General features: G+C 32.0%; 1 protein-coding gene across 1 annotated transcript; it reads right to left on the minus strand.

The window, feature by feature from the left end:
- Positions 1-898: 898 nt before the first annotated feature.
- Positions 899-6,089, minus strand: LOC116025957 (cell division cycle protein 48 homolog). The gene is made up of 9 exons (XM_031267376.1): positions 5,942-6,089; positions 5,637-5,802; positions 5,000-5,228; positions 3,165-3,931; positions 2,852-3,073; positions 2,663-2,734; positions 2,301-2,582; positions 1,716-2,075; positions 899-1,497 (listed from the first exon to the last, which is right to left on the minus strand). The coding sequence occupies exons 1-9, from the start codon at positions 5,968-5,970 to the stop codon at positions 1,204-1,206; spliced, it is 2,421 nt and encodes an 806-aa protein (XP_031123236.1). The 5' UTR covers positions 5,971-6,089; the 3' UTR covers positions 899-1,203.
- Positions 6,090-17,529: the final 11,440 nt, after the last annotated feature.

Below are 17,529 nucleotides of genomic sequence, written 5' to 3' on the forward strand. Positions count from 1 at the left end.
AAAAAAAAAAAAAAAAAAAAAAAAAAAAAAAAAAACTGTTAGTAAATTAAATACCTACAAATTTTAGTAATGAACCTGTGAATTTTTTTCGTTGTCATCGTTGTTGTTGTTGCTGCTGCTGCTTTTATTATTATTATTATTATTATTATTATTATTATTATTTTGTAGTGATATAGTAGGAATGACCATAATAAAACTTTAGAGCTTAAAAATAAAACAGAAATTCTTCAAAAAAAAAAAAAGAAATAAAACAGAAATTGAAATTGTTTCATTTCATATTGTTTAACTCCAAAATTTTTTAAAATTCAAATTGACAATTCAAATCTAAAGTTCTGGTTATGAATTGAACTTGAATCACTACTATAACAGTTCATGTTCAGGTTCAAGCTAAGCCAAGCCTTGAACCTACGCCAATGATTTCAAACCAAAATCGAACCATGGTCATGCCATCACGAGTTTTGTGGCCCTCGACCACTACAAGTCTAGTAGGAAGAAGCTGATGGCAAGATCAAGAGAAGTAGCTTTTATAAAATTCATGGGCAAAAACACCACAGGAATGCAGATTGCAAGATGATAAGGCAACCTGTGTCTCAATTTTTATAAAATTATCACATGTATTACAAAGATTGAAAATTTGAAATCCCGGGATGATATGAGGTCTCACCTTGTTCAGCAAGTTGAGCCAAATCTTTTTGAACCACCTTAAATGTTATTGTTATTACTGTAATTATTATATTATTATATTTTAAAAGTATTAAATTTACAAAGATATTTTGATGAATTGCACTTGTTAATTGTGATGATATAACAGTACTTCTATGTTGGGTTTTAGAAGCAATTGTGTGTTATATCTAACAACAGAGGTTTGCAAGTTCAGAATGGGGACTGTAACATAGCCTTCTGGGTAAGTACATTAATACATACATTCAATATGATGACAGTTCTACAGGAGATCAAGAACAATATTAGTGCCCAAATGGAATGATGCATCTAATTAGGACAAAAGGTATTATCAGGTCTTGAACTGAAAATGTTGAGAACAGTAGAAACGAAGTTGACCAGATACAATAACCCTGTCGAATGTCGATATCCGAAGCCCAATAAAGAACAGTTAATGAGTAGCCATGGGAGCAATGAAGCAAACTATGAAGCAGAAGTGTCATTGCAAAAAATAACAAGGGTAGGAGGACATTCTAACATGTCTTAACTATACAAGTCATCTTCATCGGCTCCGGCAGTGGATGTCGCAAACGGGTCAGCTCCAGTAGCACCACCGGATCCTGACTCAGCAAAGCGGAACTCAGTTCCAAAGCCTCGAGACTGCTGCAACGTCTGAGCAAATGCCTGGTACTTGCGTATATCAGCATCACTAACGCTGCGACGAGCATACTTCATGGACTCCTCAAAATGTGCAGGCTTAATCTCTGCCATTTCATCCTCAACATCTTCATCCATGGAATCAGGATTCTCCCTTCTCCTCTTCTCCCTCTCTATATCCTGAAAGAAGAAAGAATTTGTTGAGTATTCTGAGATAATCTGTGAAAAAAAAGAAAAAAGTATCTTTCTTTTTTTTTTCAAATTTTGCTTGATAGGCCCCAAGTGTTTCCAAATCCCAGCAAAGAATTGACAAACCAAAGTTGCAAAATAGTGCAAAGTGTTGAGACTGAAGTTGGAAAAGGAATAATAATAAAATGTAGACAAGGTTTAGAACATACTTTCTCAATGTTCTCCCGAATGGCATATTTGCAGGCTCGCTGGCAGATTTCTGTAATATCAGCTCCACTAAATCCATGAGTGTATTTTGCAAGAGCTCGCAGGTCAATATCTTTTGAAATAGGAGATTTTCTCAGGCAAGCCTTGAAAATCTGATGGCGTGAATCCTCATCAGGGAGAGGGATATAAATTAATTGATCAAGTCTGCCAGGACGAAGGAGTGCAGGGTCAATTATGTCAGGTCTGTTTGTAGCCCCAATTATGAAAACAGTCTTCTTCGCAGTCATGCCATCCATTTCAGTTAGAAGTTGGTTAAGAACCCGATCAGCTGCACCACCAGCATCCCCGACGCTGCTTCCCCTCTGTAACAATACCAAGAAGAGATTTCTCATAGGCATAGCTCAGAAGTTGCGACCAAAGCAAATATAACAAATACAGAAAAAACAACTCAATTGCCTCAATATCCTAGCAAAGGATATTTCCTTAAATATATTGATTGACCAATCAATATTAATCTCATTCGATTTGTCAGAACACTGTAAATTTTGCTCTTATTCAAATCTTGAACAATCAGGGAAAAAAAATACCTGAGTGGCAATCGAGTCAAGCTCATCAAAGAAGAGAACACATGGTGCTGATCCTCTAGCCTTGTCAAAAATTTCACGAACATTGGCCTCACTCTCTCCAAACCACATTGTGAGCAATTCAGGCCCTTTAACACTAATGAAATTGGCTTGACACTCATTTGCAATTGCCTTAGCCAGAAGAGTTTTCCCACATCCTGGGGGACCATAGAAAAGAACACCTTTTGAAGGTGACATGCCAAATTTTTCAAACTTCTCTGGGTGCTCCACAGGATATTGAACCGTCTAGAAGTAAACAAGAATTAGATCAATGATAGCCAACCCCAAATAACACTGCAATATTGCAAAATCGAACTAGATATTACCTCTTGAAGTTCTCGTTTGACATTTTCAAGGCCCCCAATGTCTTCCCAGCTAACGTTGGGCACTTCAACAACCTGCATGAAAATTCAAAAAATGAAGGCATTAAAATTTGTACTTCAAAAATGCATTAAATTTAAAGAAGAAAAAAAGATACCATGTCAAAGAATATAATCATGCAATAATAAACTTACAGTCTCACGTAAAGCAGAAGGATTGCTTGTTCCCAAAGCAGTTTGGAAGTGTTCATTTGAAACAGCCATGGAATTCAAAACCTCTGCATCAATTGTTTCATCCTCCAAATCAATGACATCCATCTTTTCTCTAATGCATTGAAGTGCAGCTTCAGTACAGAGAGCTGCAAGGTCAGCACCAACATAACCATGAGTGTCTTTAGCAATTCTCTCAAGATCAACCTGCAAAATAGAGTTACCATTACAAAAGGTGATCAAAATACTATTCCTAACACCAAAAGACTAGAGCAATTAGAGGGCCTTACGCCCTTACCTCCTCAGAAAGTTTCATATTCTTGGTATGAATGCGAAGAACTTCAAGGCGTCCAACTTCATCTGGAACACCAATGTCTATTTCCCTGTCGAACCTACCAAATCTTCTTAGAGCAGGATCAATACTGTTAGGCCGGTTTGTGGCTCCCATAACTATAACATGAGCACGGGATTTCAATCCATCCATCAGAGTCAACAGTTGTGAGACAATTCTTCTCTCAACTTCACCATGCGTCTTCTCCCGCTTGGGAGCAATTGAATCAATTTCATCAATAAATATGATAGAAGGGGCATTCTTTTCAGCCTCTTCAAAAGCCTTCCTAAGGTTGCTTTCACTCTCTCCAGCTAACTTGGACATAATCTCTGGTCCATTGATACAGAAGAAAAATGCACCAGTTTCATTAGCAACAGCTCTTGCTATCAGCGTCTTCCCAGAACCAGGTGGGCCATAGAGTAAAATTCCTTTGGGTGGCTTCACACCAATGGATTTGAAAAGTTGAGGATGCCTCAATGGCAGCTCCACCAATTCACGAATCTGAGCCATTTGTTTTCTCACACCACCAACATCATCATAGCCTACTTCATCAAGTCTATCCTCATCTTCCCTCCTCACTGGCTCTCCCTCACAGAATATTTCAGTGTCAGGAGCAACAACACAATACTCCCCAGGATCAGTCTCAATGATCTTGAATTCCACACTTCTCATTCCTCCCCTAACAAGGAAATGGTCTCCTTTCCTCACAGGGCGATATGCCTCCAAAAAGTAAGCTGCAAGAAAAGTAGGCACAATTATTAAATCAGCTAGAATGAAAAAGAAAATTCAAAATTTAAACCTCTCAGAGCATCTACTGGCTACTGCAAAGGAAATAATCAAAGATTCACATGATTTTTAAGGCTCAAAAATTGTAAAATCATTTGATAAGAAAACCAGTTAAAAGAGAGATTTAAAAGAAATAAAATATAATAAAATAAAACCTTTTCTACCAAACCCCTAGCAAAATAATCCCACTTAAAGAAGAAAAAAAGATAAATTAGGAAATAAAGGCCAAATTTTAGGATTCTAACTACGGCCCAGAGGAAAAGGGGTTATTATACCATGGACCAAGGTCCACCTTAGCGTCCAAACGACATTGAATTCTATATTTTTAGTATTGGAATTGTGAACTTCCAGAATGTAAATTGTGTTTCTAAGTCAAATCACATAACAACTGTACTAAATTTTAAAAAGATTAAATTGTGTATTTTTAGTATTGAAATTGACTGCAGTATTTAAAATGAACTTGTGAATGCAAAACAAGGTAATCAATTACATATATGTTAACATTGTGTGTTCATAGTATACAAATTGTGAATTTTTAAAAGGTTAATTGTGAACATTTAGTATGTAAATTCTGTATAGGTCCACCTTGCAAGGTGGACCCAGGTCCACAGAATAATTTGCCAAAAGAAGCCCCTCCTACCATAATCAGTTTTTTTCCAGTGAATCCCTCCTACCACTAACTAAATGCATAATACATTATGAAGGTCATAAGAAGAAAACTGATAACGGATAGTTTTGAGTTTTGACAATGAAAACTGAGAATAACATTTGGCCTGGTAGACACGTGCTAGACTAGGTATTCCCTGTATCACCCCATTAGCAAAGAATTTATTTTGCATGAAGTAAAACAACTCATTAGCAACAAAACAGGTCAATCAGGTTAACTACTTATGTTACAAGTATGATTCGAAGTACACTATGGATCCCCCATATAATCTTCATACCAAAGAATTTAATTTGCTTGAAGTATAAGAGCTCATAAGAAATGAAAAAGGTCAATCGCATTGAATACTTACGCTTCAAGTAGGATTCAAAGAGGTCCCCAGTGACTCCTTCAATGGTATCGTCTATAGGAAGTATGTGCACACGTTTCCCATACTTAACATCTGGACACTGGTGGACAGAAACAACATCACCAAGTCGAACCCTCAAATTTGCCCGGACAACTTTGTTCATCCTGATCTTAGGTTCTTCACATGCGTCATCAGCAAGGGCAATGACCACTGTATCTTTCCTTTTCTTTCCCTGGAAATCAAAGAATGAAGCTATAACATTGAGACAATCCACACAGCACATTTCAAATTTCAATTCAATTAATAACTACAAATGCCATTGTTTCTACAAATGACATATTTCAATAATCTTCTCAACCAACAAAAGTAAAGAATATCCCCCAATTAGAACTCAAAATTTTGACAAAGTTCTAAAACTACAACCTAAAAATTGTATGAGTAGCCACCAAGACTGAAATAACCAGACAAATATGACTATTATAACCAAGTTACGAAATTTTATCAAAAATTTACAAGGTTCAGCTAAATCACTACCCCTAAGATTCTCATAAAAACCCTAGCAATCACAAAATTGTACATTATAACAATAAAGATTCCGGCATTAGCATTTAAATTAAATAAATGAACAAATAAAAGTTACCTTGATCAGAATTGTGTCACCGCGAAAGAGCTGGAGCTTCTCCATGGTGGCGGGGTTGAGGGCAACGACGGAGTTATCATCGTTGACCGCCTCGTCAACGACGAGGCGATTAGGCGCCTTCTTCCGCTCCAAAATCGCGGTAGAGAAGTCTTTCTTAGTGCTTTTTCTGAAACAATCAAAAGAAAGAAAATCGCATCAGAATATCGCGAGACGAGGGGATTCCGAAGCTAAAGTAACACCGATTCGTGGAGTAAGAGGGCAGGAAACGAGTTGCAAGCTGAGAGAGAGAAGGAGAGGGAACTCACGAGTCCGATGACTCGGCCTGGTGACTCATCTTGGATCTAGAATGCTGTAACAAGAGACAATTCGCCGGATCGCCGGAGATGAAAACAACAGGTGCGAGAAGAATGAAAAAGTTGGAGGCTTGAGACAGTGATATAGATTAGGTAAAAGGGTAATTTCTCTCTCTTTAAGATTAATAACTCTAGAAAAGTGATTACTCAATTTCTTTTTGTGTTGTGACAAGGAAACTGTAGTTATTCAGAATCTTAATTCTAGTCTGAAATTAATAGGCTAATTTGATAAAATTAAAAAAAAATTAAAGTTAGGATAAAAATTTTAACCCGATAAATTCAAAATTGATAAACATAATTGTATAAACAAGTTAATCCAAATTTTTGTGGACTAGTCTGATAATCCGAGCCACTCAAAGCTATTCTTTATTTTACAAATGATGTGGAATAAAGTGTACATGGAGTTTATATATAGACCCATCTTTAGTATTTTTTTATTAAATTTTTAAATAAAATAAATATATTAATATATTTATTACAAAATAAAATGCTTTATGAAAATAAATAATGAAAAATAGAAAATTATTATAATTATTATATTATAGTATAAATATATTAATTATTTTTAGTTAGAATTCGGAAATGAAAGTTTAGATTGATTGAATGATGTATACGTTTATATTTATTAGTGTAAATGCTCTAGTTTATTAAAATTAGAAGTTTAAAATGTTAATTTGAAAATGTTAAAAGTTTTAGTTTAACTTAGTCGATAAGTCCAGCCGACTGGATTTTAGAGTTAGGACCAATAATTTTAAACTCGACCATAAAATAAATAAGCTTGAACTTATAAGCCCAATAGCACAAAAAGGGTTGGCATGATTGACATTTCTAATAGCTACAGAGTATTATCTAAGTGCGAGATAAACCAGTTGTTATGCCATAGACCCGGGTCCACCTTGCAAGGTGGGTCAGAGTCCATGTTCACAATTTCATAACTCTATATTCACAGTTTCATAACTCCATGTTCACAGTTTCATAATTTCGTGTTCACAATTTCATAGCTCAACGTTTACAATTTTATAACTCGATGTTCACGATTTCATAGCTCAACGTTTACAATTTTATAACTCGATGTTCACGATTTCATAGCTCAACGTTTACAATTTTATAACTCGATGTTCACAATTTCATAACTCTATGTTTAACAGTATCAAAACTCTATGTTCAATAGTATAACATAATTTTTAAATTTATATAACAAAATTGTGAATATATGGTTCAAAAATTGTAAATATTGAATAATGTAATTTTGTATATTGAGATCTAAAATTGTAAATATATAGTTCTAAAAGTGTGAACATAGTGTTATAAAATTGTAAATATAGAGTTATAAAATTGTGAATATAAAAAGGTGGATCCGGGTCCACAGCATAATTTGCCAAGATAAACTCCACTCTTGTGCAATAGTATGCAAACTACACATGATAAGTAAATTATATTAAGACCTTGTACAATAGAATGACAAACTTGAACAAGATGATACTCGCAAAATTAATTTCTCAATTTCTAAACACTTTTATAAGAAAAAAAAAAATTTGCATTTACTTTTCACCTTTTCTTTTTGGATCCAAGGGAGGGATACCCTAAGCACACTGATAAGCTGTAGCACTCCTCACACTATAAACTGATAAATGATAAATATGAAATTGCTTGGGGTCAATGGAATTCCTATAATTGTAAATTCATATTATTTTCTTGATATTACTTTTTAAAAAGTCCTATAATCTAATGTTATTGAAATGTAATTTATCTCTCTTAATTTTACTTTCTAATGTTCATTTCCTGATAATAAAATTATTTTTATTCATTAGCCGATGTTGCATCCATATTAAAAAATATTATTTATTAATTAACTATTAAAATTAACAAAAAATAATTACATGTAAAGAATTGAATATTAAAAGATGAAATCAGTAGGGAAATATAACATTACTCATTTTAAATATGTAAACTACCATTGCTTTTATAGGGATTGTGTTATTTATATACTTTTTTTAAGAATTGTGGTAGACTACGTTTCATCACATTTTTCTTGAGTTCTATAATGTATACTCCAAAATTCTATATCCTTATTTTCTCTTTGATGTTGTGTATAAGGATAGGCTATTTTTATCATTACGTAAGAATCAACCAGGCTTCATATTGTTGACATGTTTGGTACCTTTTCAGGGATTAGCTGCATTAGCCTAACTCTATGCCATTTTTATTGAAAGCAAATACCCACATTAACATTGAATCACATTGTCTTGTTCGGTTGAAGAATCACCCCAATTAAATGACATGAAATTAATGATAAACTCGCCTTCAATAAATAAATTAATAGGTAATGATCTATTTTAGTTTAAAATTCGGGAGTTGACAAAATTCGAAGTTAGTTGTAGGGGCTCTTACTAATTAAAGCAAAAAAAATTATAACAATTGAGCATTGTATAAGACGAAGAAAAATATTATGATATTACATTGTTACTCTTGGATGTTTTTTTTTTTTTTCAAAATCTTAGATTTAACAAATCCCGTCAAGCATATTGTAAATAATTATTAAAAAAAAAAACCCTTTGAAAACAATTAAATAGTAAAAATTGGCTATGTAAACAATTTTTTTTAGTATTACTGACTCTATTACATTGTAGTATCTATTCATCTATAATTATCAACCTATTGAAGCAAAGAGCCAATACCACCTCTAAGACTCAATCTCATGACTTCCCATTTAGGAGAATCACTACATGCCATTGTCATTGGCGGCTATGTAAACAATTTAAAGATTGATCTGAGTTGACTATTTGTTAGAAGAATCTAGTTATGCATTTGCACTGTCATTTGATTTTGATATTATTCAATGTTTATAAAAATACAAAAAGTAAGAGTTAATTCTAGCGGAATTCTCTTGTCTTTGGTGGCAATTTCAAATTTAGTCGTATGTAGGCTATTGTTTTTGCTATTTAAGACTCAGTCTAAAGTAGATGATTATAAGAATCATTGAGTAAAATAATAGCGATCAGACTGAAGCTGACTGGGTGGCGACATCCTGAGCTTTCCAATTGTGTTGCAAAATGATTCCCTTGCACCCGGAGGTCCTCATGTACTCAGTATCATCATTGATGAAGGACAATTTGGGGTCGAGTTGAAGGAGATGAAGTCAAGGTAGAGCCAGGTGAAAGAGATGGTGCAATCCACAACTAAAGATACGAAAATCGGGTTAAAAAAACGGTGCATACAATCGGAAAAGATAAAAATATCATTGCCTAAAATAGGGTTTCATCATAAAAAATCATCAGAATGACCATAAAATGTCCAAAATATGATAGTCTGGTTTGTTAAATGGCAAAAACGATTATCTGGGACTAAATTTAGAATTGCCATAAAAGACAAAGACTTCAATTTGAATTACCTCATTGAGAAAAAAAAAATTGAAGAAGCGAAAATACATTTGCCTAAAATAGGGTTTCACTGGAAAAGTCATCGGAAGGATAAAAATATCCAAAATATGATAGTCTAGGGTGTTATAAACCGATAACATGGGACTAAATTTAGAATTTCCACGAAAGACATGTCCTCTATTGGAATTAAGTAAAAAAAGTAATTATGATGGTGCTGAACTATAAAATTTTTAAAAAATGTAAAGTTATTTTCATTTTCATTTTCAGTTTTTAATAATGATAAGTAAATGTATATGTCACATCTTTATTAGTTAATAATATTTCATTATGATATTTTATCAACCCAATGGGGTAGCTCAAGTGGCAAGTGAGCTCTCTTTGTTGGAAGGAATTTCGGGAGAACTCGGGTTCAATTCCCATAAATGACAATTCCCCCTGGGCCAGCTCTCGTGCCTTCCGAAGCGACCCTGTACATTTACCCAAACATGTTATTGTGCTTGTACAGTACTACAGAAGCGACCCTGTACATTTACCCAAACATGTTCTACAGTGGTCTGGGCTGAAGGAGAGAAGCTAGGCTTGGGGTATGAAACAGTCTGCCTCGGGATTGACCCATTAAGGACCTACTATGCTTTGTGTCTTAACAATAAGTCGGCATTGACCCATTAAGGACCTACTATGCTTTGTGTCTTAACAATAAGTCCAACATAAATAAAAATAAAAATAAAAAAAGTCCTGACAACCAGAATTTAAACTAGAACAGAAATTTAAGCAATCAGCCTCAACAATCACATTACTAAAAATACGACTCTTAATCCAGGTAAGTGCTTTCTTCACAGCCATAGTTTCAGCAATATAAGGATCCCGAGGACATTGAAGGTGACCCCCATAAGCAGCAATAAAGCTCCCTTCATGATTTCGAATCACAGCCCCAAAACCCATAGTGTTAGCATGCAAAGCGATTATATCGAAAAGGAACTGCAGTTGTGTTGGAAAAGAAATGAATTGAAGTTGTGTTGAAAAGGAACTGCAGTTGAGCGGGACGGAGCCGTTTCAACTGTTTGTTTTCATTAATCAAAACAACATCATTTTGATGCATGATCCACAATCTATTGTGAATCGCGGTCCACAATAAAATTTGCATAATTAGGGAGTCCAAATAGTATTTTAATAACATAAAATATCTTTCAATGTGAGTTGTCATATCAATATCCGGACCCACATTCATAAATCCTCTGTCTCAAAAATGGTAGATGGGCCTACCTTAGAAAACTGAGCAATGCTATTTAGCCCAAACAATAGGAAGGCCCACTCTTAACAGAACGCCAGCCTAGAATGTCCTATGTGCAAACTGCAAACATTCCAATGATACCATGTACACCTTGCAAATTTTTCACGTTCAGTGATCTAATGGGCAAATTATTGTGGGGTTCGTGGGGATCACGATTCAAAATGACTTCACTGAATTTTATGAGTTAAAACTTAAAATAATATACCTTATGAATTAGAATAATGTACACTATATGTTTAGAATAATTAAATTTTTGGTGTAAGATAATGTACATTATGTGTTATAATAATGTATTTTATGTGATAGAATAATGTGCATTACGAGTTAGAATAATGAAACTTTTTGGGTAAGATAATATATATTATATGTTAGAATGATGTACATTATTATGAGTTAGAATAATGAAATTTTTGAATTAAGATAATTTTTATTATGTAGTGCATACTTACATATATAAGTGATTTAAGCGGGAAGATAAATTTTTTGCTTCAAATTGAAAGTGAGGATAAAAATAATGAATAAAGGCTCTTTAAAAAAAAAAAATTGAATTCGAGTTCTTATTTGAGTAGAGTTAAAAATTTTCACTTGAATCATAAGTTGCTAGTGAAACAAAGACCGTTATTATATGTCAATTTATACGAAAGCATAAGAATTAAAATAAATTTTACAAAAAGTTGGATTTTAAGAAGCTAAATGCTATATTGCTATTTAAGTAACTTTGTAAAAGTCAATGACCTTGTGGTCTAGTGGCATCTGGTAGTGGCATATGGTTGCACCCCATGTTGGAGGGGGCAAGTTCAAGCCTTAGTGGAGGAGGTGATGCTGACTAATACTATATTGTAACCAAGTCAGTAGTACTCAAAAAAAAAAAGTAACTTTGTAGAATTTAGATTAAGAGTTTTTTAAAACTCACTAAATTGCTCTATAGAAACAAAAGCTAATCAAATATAAGGTTATTCATATCCCTGTATTGTTTTTTTTTTTTTTCAAAAGTGCATTTGTGATTTATCATTATTTTTATATATTTATGTAATTTCAATTTACTTCTAAAATATAATAATATAATAATAATATTAACATATAATTGATTATTAACCACAAAAAAAAGAAGGAAAAATAGCTGATATAGTCAGATTTGTAAGGCTTACCTTGCATTCATTAGTTTTTTTTTTTTAATAAGATATGTAAAAAGTGGCGACTAAGCTTGTAAGTGGTTTTTTTTCCAAAAAAAAAACTTGTAAGTGGCTTCAAATGTAGGTATTCCGATCTAAGACTCTAAGGTTAATAAGTTAGAAGTCCAACTTATTAAATATTTTCATATTTATTTAAGTTACACATCATATTATAAATATAATTGTATATGTAATGAAGTTATAATAATTTTATAAATATAAAGTATACCTATAACACTGTTCTAACTTCCAAGGCACTCATCAAAATTTGTAGGATAATACAAATGTAACAATATATAAATACCTTAGGATTTCTAAGTTGAGAAAACATAGAATTCCTTAAAGTTGCAAAGAATAAGATCCTCAATGATTACAATGTGATAGCAATGATTCATGCCTCCTTCAAGAATATGTTGGGACTTATCCCAACCTTAAAAGAAGAACGACAACAGCGTCATAAAGCTTGCTATTTCCAATTATAAATTAATGACTTCTCATTCAAGTCTGCCATTCAAATTATGTATTGGGAAAACGGTTAAACCATCTTTTTTTTCTTTTTAATACTATTACCTCCACTTAGGCTTGAACCCACCACCTCCTTATAAAGGGAAGGGTTTGATGCCACTGGACCACAAGGTCCTTAGCCGATTAAACCATCTTTAAAATTTTAAAAAGTTATAATTGAACAAATATATTTATTATTTTTATTTCTTCCTTGGGATATAAATCATGGTAACTTAGCTGAACTAGACATTTATTTACTGTGCACACACTATTGCTGGTAAGACTCGATCCCTGGTCTTTCTTCCTAAACTTCACCTATATAAACAACTGAGCTGTCCATGCAGGCTATTTACCATTTTTATTGAACAATCAAACGGATGCTAGTTTCAATTACCCAAACTCTAATTATCGATGAATAACTGGCTATTGAGTTTAGATGCACAAAAAAGATAAGTTGATTTGTAATTTTTTTTAAAATTAGGAACCTAAATGCTTTTTATTTTATTTTTATACAAAATTCAATCACATATTTGACATTTTCCCTTATTTATTTGATTTGGTATTAAAAAAAATTGTTTAACATATTCTTAAATAGTATTACTTTCGTAATATGTTTTAATATTGTCAAGATAATAAATGAAAACAAATTCACATGAGACAAAGTTTAAATATGACCAAATTAAATATCAATCGATATAATTTATCTGACTATATAATAAAATTAGTTAATTTATGAGTATTTAATAATATAAAATTGATACTTTAAAAAAATAATATAAAATTGATGGGTTAATTGGTAAGTATCCCAACACACTTGCTCTAAGTCATATATAGAGCCATCCTCAACCTACTTCATCGGGCATGCGCCAAACAATTTCTTATCCCAACACTTACAAGTTAGTTCTGATAGTACCACTTGTTAGGATAAAACATTTGACATTACGCTAAAGATTATAGCTTATAGTGAACGCGCGCGCAACTTTATTTTCTTATATACTCTACCACATTTTTGAGAGGCAGTGTATTGAATTTGATCTTTTACTGACCTCTGTGCAACGATATCCTGACCACTAATTACTAGATTTGTCCCTTTATGCGATTGCGCCCAACAAATAATTATGGAAATGTAATATTTAGACATTTTGCATTGGACTCACTTTGTATTAAAGAAACTATTCAATACATATTTTGTGCATTACTTAGCTTTTCCTATCTCATTCAATTAATTTCTTTAATTATTTGATACTGACCTGCATTAATACTATCAAATACTTATTACAATACAAATTAAAATATATCATTTTGGATCAGACATAAATCATAATACAAACAGTTTAACATAAGTACTTAATTTTTCAAAAGAAGAAGAGAAAAAGGGCATATATGATATCTGCATTTTGTATAATGATATTGATAAGGATGTACAAATAATATATATCTAGTAGTTCTTGACCTGGAAGATATATAAGTAATATAACAATGGGGATGCACTCCCTAACCTGCTAAATCGAGAGACCAAACCCACTTAAACAGACAACCGACACATGAAGTGTCCTCTCAGCTGTCTCATCAACTTTAGCCAACTCAATGTAAGATGTGGCGTGGTTGATTGACTACCTATTGATTAGGTACCATGTATCCTTAATCGGCGGGATTCTTGACACGTGTTGTCGCACATAATGCTATAAAAATCAGCTGACTCCTCATAAGAAGATCCTTTTTTCTAGACACAACAACATTCATAGTATTTCTCCATCTAATGAGAATTTTTCGGCCTAAAAATCCCAACAAATCACTTGTACTAGGGAATATGTAATTAATAAAACTACTTCTTTAATCTACTACACATATCTAAAACATATATTCAGACATTCGAACTAGAACTAACATTATCAAATAATACATATTTAATTAAACTTTAATTAAATCTCATTCAAATTTTTAAATCCTTTCCGTTCAACTTAACACCTTTTGGACTTTGGTTCACTATTTCATCAAATCTTTAAGTGACTATTGGGTGATACACCCATCAAGGGCCATAGTGCACGTCAATAATTGTCATCATATCTATAGCTACCATTGGATTGGATTTGATTACAAGCTAAGACAAGTTACTGATAATCAAACCTTAAACCCGGTTTTCAAAAAAAAAAAAAAAAAACCTTAAACCCCATGCCATTTGGCCATTTTCAACTTTTCATATTTCCATCTTATAATATAAGTTGTGTAACGCTCCTAGTACGTAATTATTGGCACGTATTAACTAGGCAGCATGATTCACAGCATAATTTCATATTCATCAGTATAAATTTTTTCCTTAGTTTCCAATAATTAGTAGGGCCTAGCTTCTTGTCAAAAAAAAAAAAAAAGTAGGGCCTAGCTAGAAACATATGACATTGAAATATGCGACCACAATGTACAAATAATTCAAATTGAGTGATATATTATATTGCACTATGTAAAGACTTATAAAGAAAAAAAAAAAGAAAGGAAAAAAGACAAACTAAAGATAAATAAATTAAACTATCATTTAATTTTGAATATCAAATAAGATTCTATCACTCATATCTCATTACTAGTATTTTGTACGCGCGATGCGCGAAAACTTATGCCCAATATTAAAATATTAATAAATAAAAATAATTAAAATGTATAATTCAAATTATATATACACAAATAATATATGTATTTTATACACACATATATGATTTACCATTCATAGAAATTTAATTAAAATATAATCAACCATTAAATATAAATTAATAATTTAAATAAAATGACAATTAAATAATAGGAAAAAGATATGATAGATATAGGTGTAGGGTAATAATGATGGAGTTAAAACTAACGGTGTTATAACGGTGTAAGGGTAGTTTTGTATAACAAGAATGTAGTAGGGACAATTTTGTCTAATAACATTGAGTGTACAACATTTAAAGTAAAATGTACACATTTATTAGCATCCAAAAAGAGGGACATAAATCAAGGATATAACCATATAACCTTGATTGAGACTTATTATATTTTTAGATTATTATTTTTTTTGTGACGAGTGTGTGTAAAAAGAGGGCGGAAGTCTGTACTAATAGTTAAAAAATAAAGAAAAAAGAACATCGTTAATTTCATAAATATTACAAATTTTAAAATTTATAATATTTATAAAATTGATATTACCTATTTTCTCTTATTTTTAGCCTTTAATCGTCCTAGACAGACGATTCAAATTAGTTCACATTTCTCAAGAAAAGTATAGTTATCATTTGATTATGATTTTATGTATATGTGTGTGCGTTAAAAGAGGGTTCAAATGAGAACACGATCTTTCAATAAAAATTAAAAATTAATTACAATCGCCCATCAAGTTTATCAATGGTTGATGATTCTAGTAAAAAAAATACGAGATCAATTTTACATTTATTACAAAATTTTAAATCTACAATCTACAATCTACAATAATTATAAAAGTGATTAGGCTCTTTTTCCTCTCATCCTTTAGCAAATCCTCAATAATTTATCGACCCAAATCTCACCAGATATATATTGCTCTTAGATTGGCGTGGATATGTGTATTTTTGCTACTTTTCTAAAGGGCATACTTTGGGAAAGGTTAGCTGACTTTTAAAAAGATTAAATTCGCTCCTTAAATTAATTGAATAGTGCAATTCAATCCCCCAAAGAAAAAAAGTTATATTCAAATTTTTTAAATCGGTAAAATTGTTTAATTGAGTCCAAATTGACTTATTTAGCAGTTAATTCTTTCTAAGTCTAACACTTGTTTTTTTTTATAGTTTTTTTAAAATTTTATTTATTTATTTATTAAAATTAATAATAATAATAAAAAAAAGTACAACCATCGTTGTTTCTGCCTCTCCGTCATTCCTCTGTAATCTAAGGCCATGGAAATTTTCTAACTTCAATTTCTTCTTTATCTTTAATTCTTTATTGTTTCAAATTTCTAGAATTATCCAGTAAGTTAGGCAATTCTTCTTCCATGAACGCCATAGCCCGTTGTAACACCGTCCTGACTTGATTCCTCGACGACGCAACGGTCGACCTAGTCGAAAACTGTCCTAACACATAATCTCGATAATCACCTAATTGAAACTTAGAAATTCAATATTGCATTGAATTTATATTTGGATTTTGATCTAACACATAATCTCGATAGCCACCTACTTTAATTTATTAGGTAATTTTTAATTTTGTTTCTTCTTCTTCGCTATAATCAAAGTCTTTAATCACGTCGTTGAAATACCAGCTGTTGTCTGCGTTCAACTGCGATTAAAGATTTTCCGGCCGCTTCTGCCTTCCAGTCTGGAAGTTGTTTGCTAAATTATTATTAATTTTTAATAAATAAATAAAAAGTTAAAAAAAAAAAAACATGCGTGGAAGAATTAAACAAATTTTATTATAACAGGAGGGGTGTGGGTTGTAGAGGAATGTCAATATTGGAAACTACGGATTTGCCCTCCATACAAAAATTTAATTTATTTTGTTCAATTGGCTCGCATAGTCCACGCCTAAGACACATTGTTTCCACTATGCCCCCATGCAGATTGAACTACAGGCCTTCAGTTTACAAGACTGACGCTCTACCACTTAGCTATAGGGGCTATCTGTTATATTTTTCTTTATTTTGTAATAGTTTTATTTCAATTATAGGACAAAATTACTATACTCAGAGAACCTCATATAACATTAACTCTTCTTCTTTTCATTACTAATTTTTAATATATAGTTGCATCTTGCGGAATTAAACTAATTCAGTCTAATGTGAATCAAATCTTACACAAAATACTTTTAAAGATGTTAGTGTATAGATAAGTGTTTGAATTCTCTTACTTATTTGTTTATTTAAAAAAATAATTGTTTTTTTTCTTATTAAAATCACTATAGGCAATAGGAATAATACGTATAATTTTAACAATTATATATATATATATATAAACAATAAAAGTGGATAGAAGTATAGAACAAGTGGACCACATTTATTTGTAATTGTCAGATGGTTTTGAGCTATCTGTGAAGATATTGACTTTGGGTCTTGATTTTGCTTCGATTTTTGCTAGCGGGGCCTTCTTGTTCTCTGGCATTATTTGTCTTACTGGGAAGTTGACTGTGCAATCAGATGACTTTCAGGCTCCATGTTTGAGCTTAATTTAGCCTTTAATGCTTCTTGTTTAATTAACAGTT

The sequence above is a fragment of the Ipomoea triloba genome, chromosome 7 (assembly GCF_003576645.1).
Source record: "Ipomoea triloba cultivar NCNSP0323 chromosome 7, ASM357664v1".
Taxonomy (NCBI): domain Eukaryota; kingdom Viridiplantae; phylum Streptophyta; class Magnoliopsida; order Solanales; family Convolvulaceae; genus Ipomoea; species Ipomoea triloba.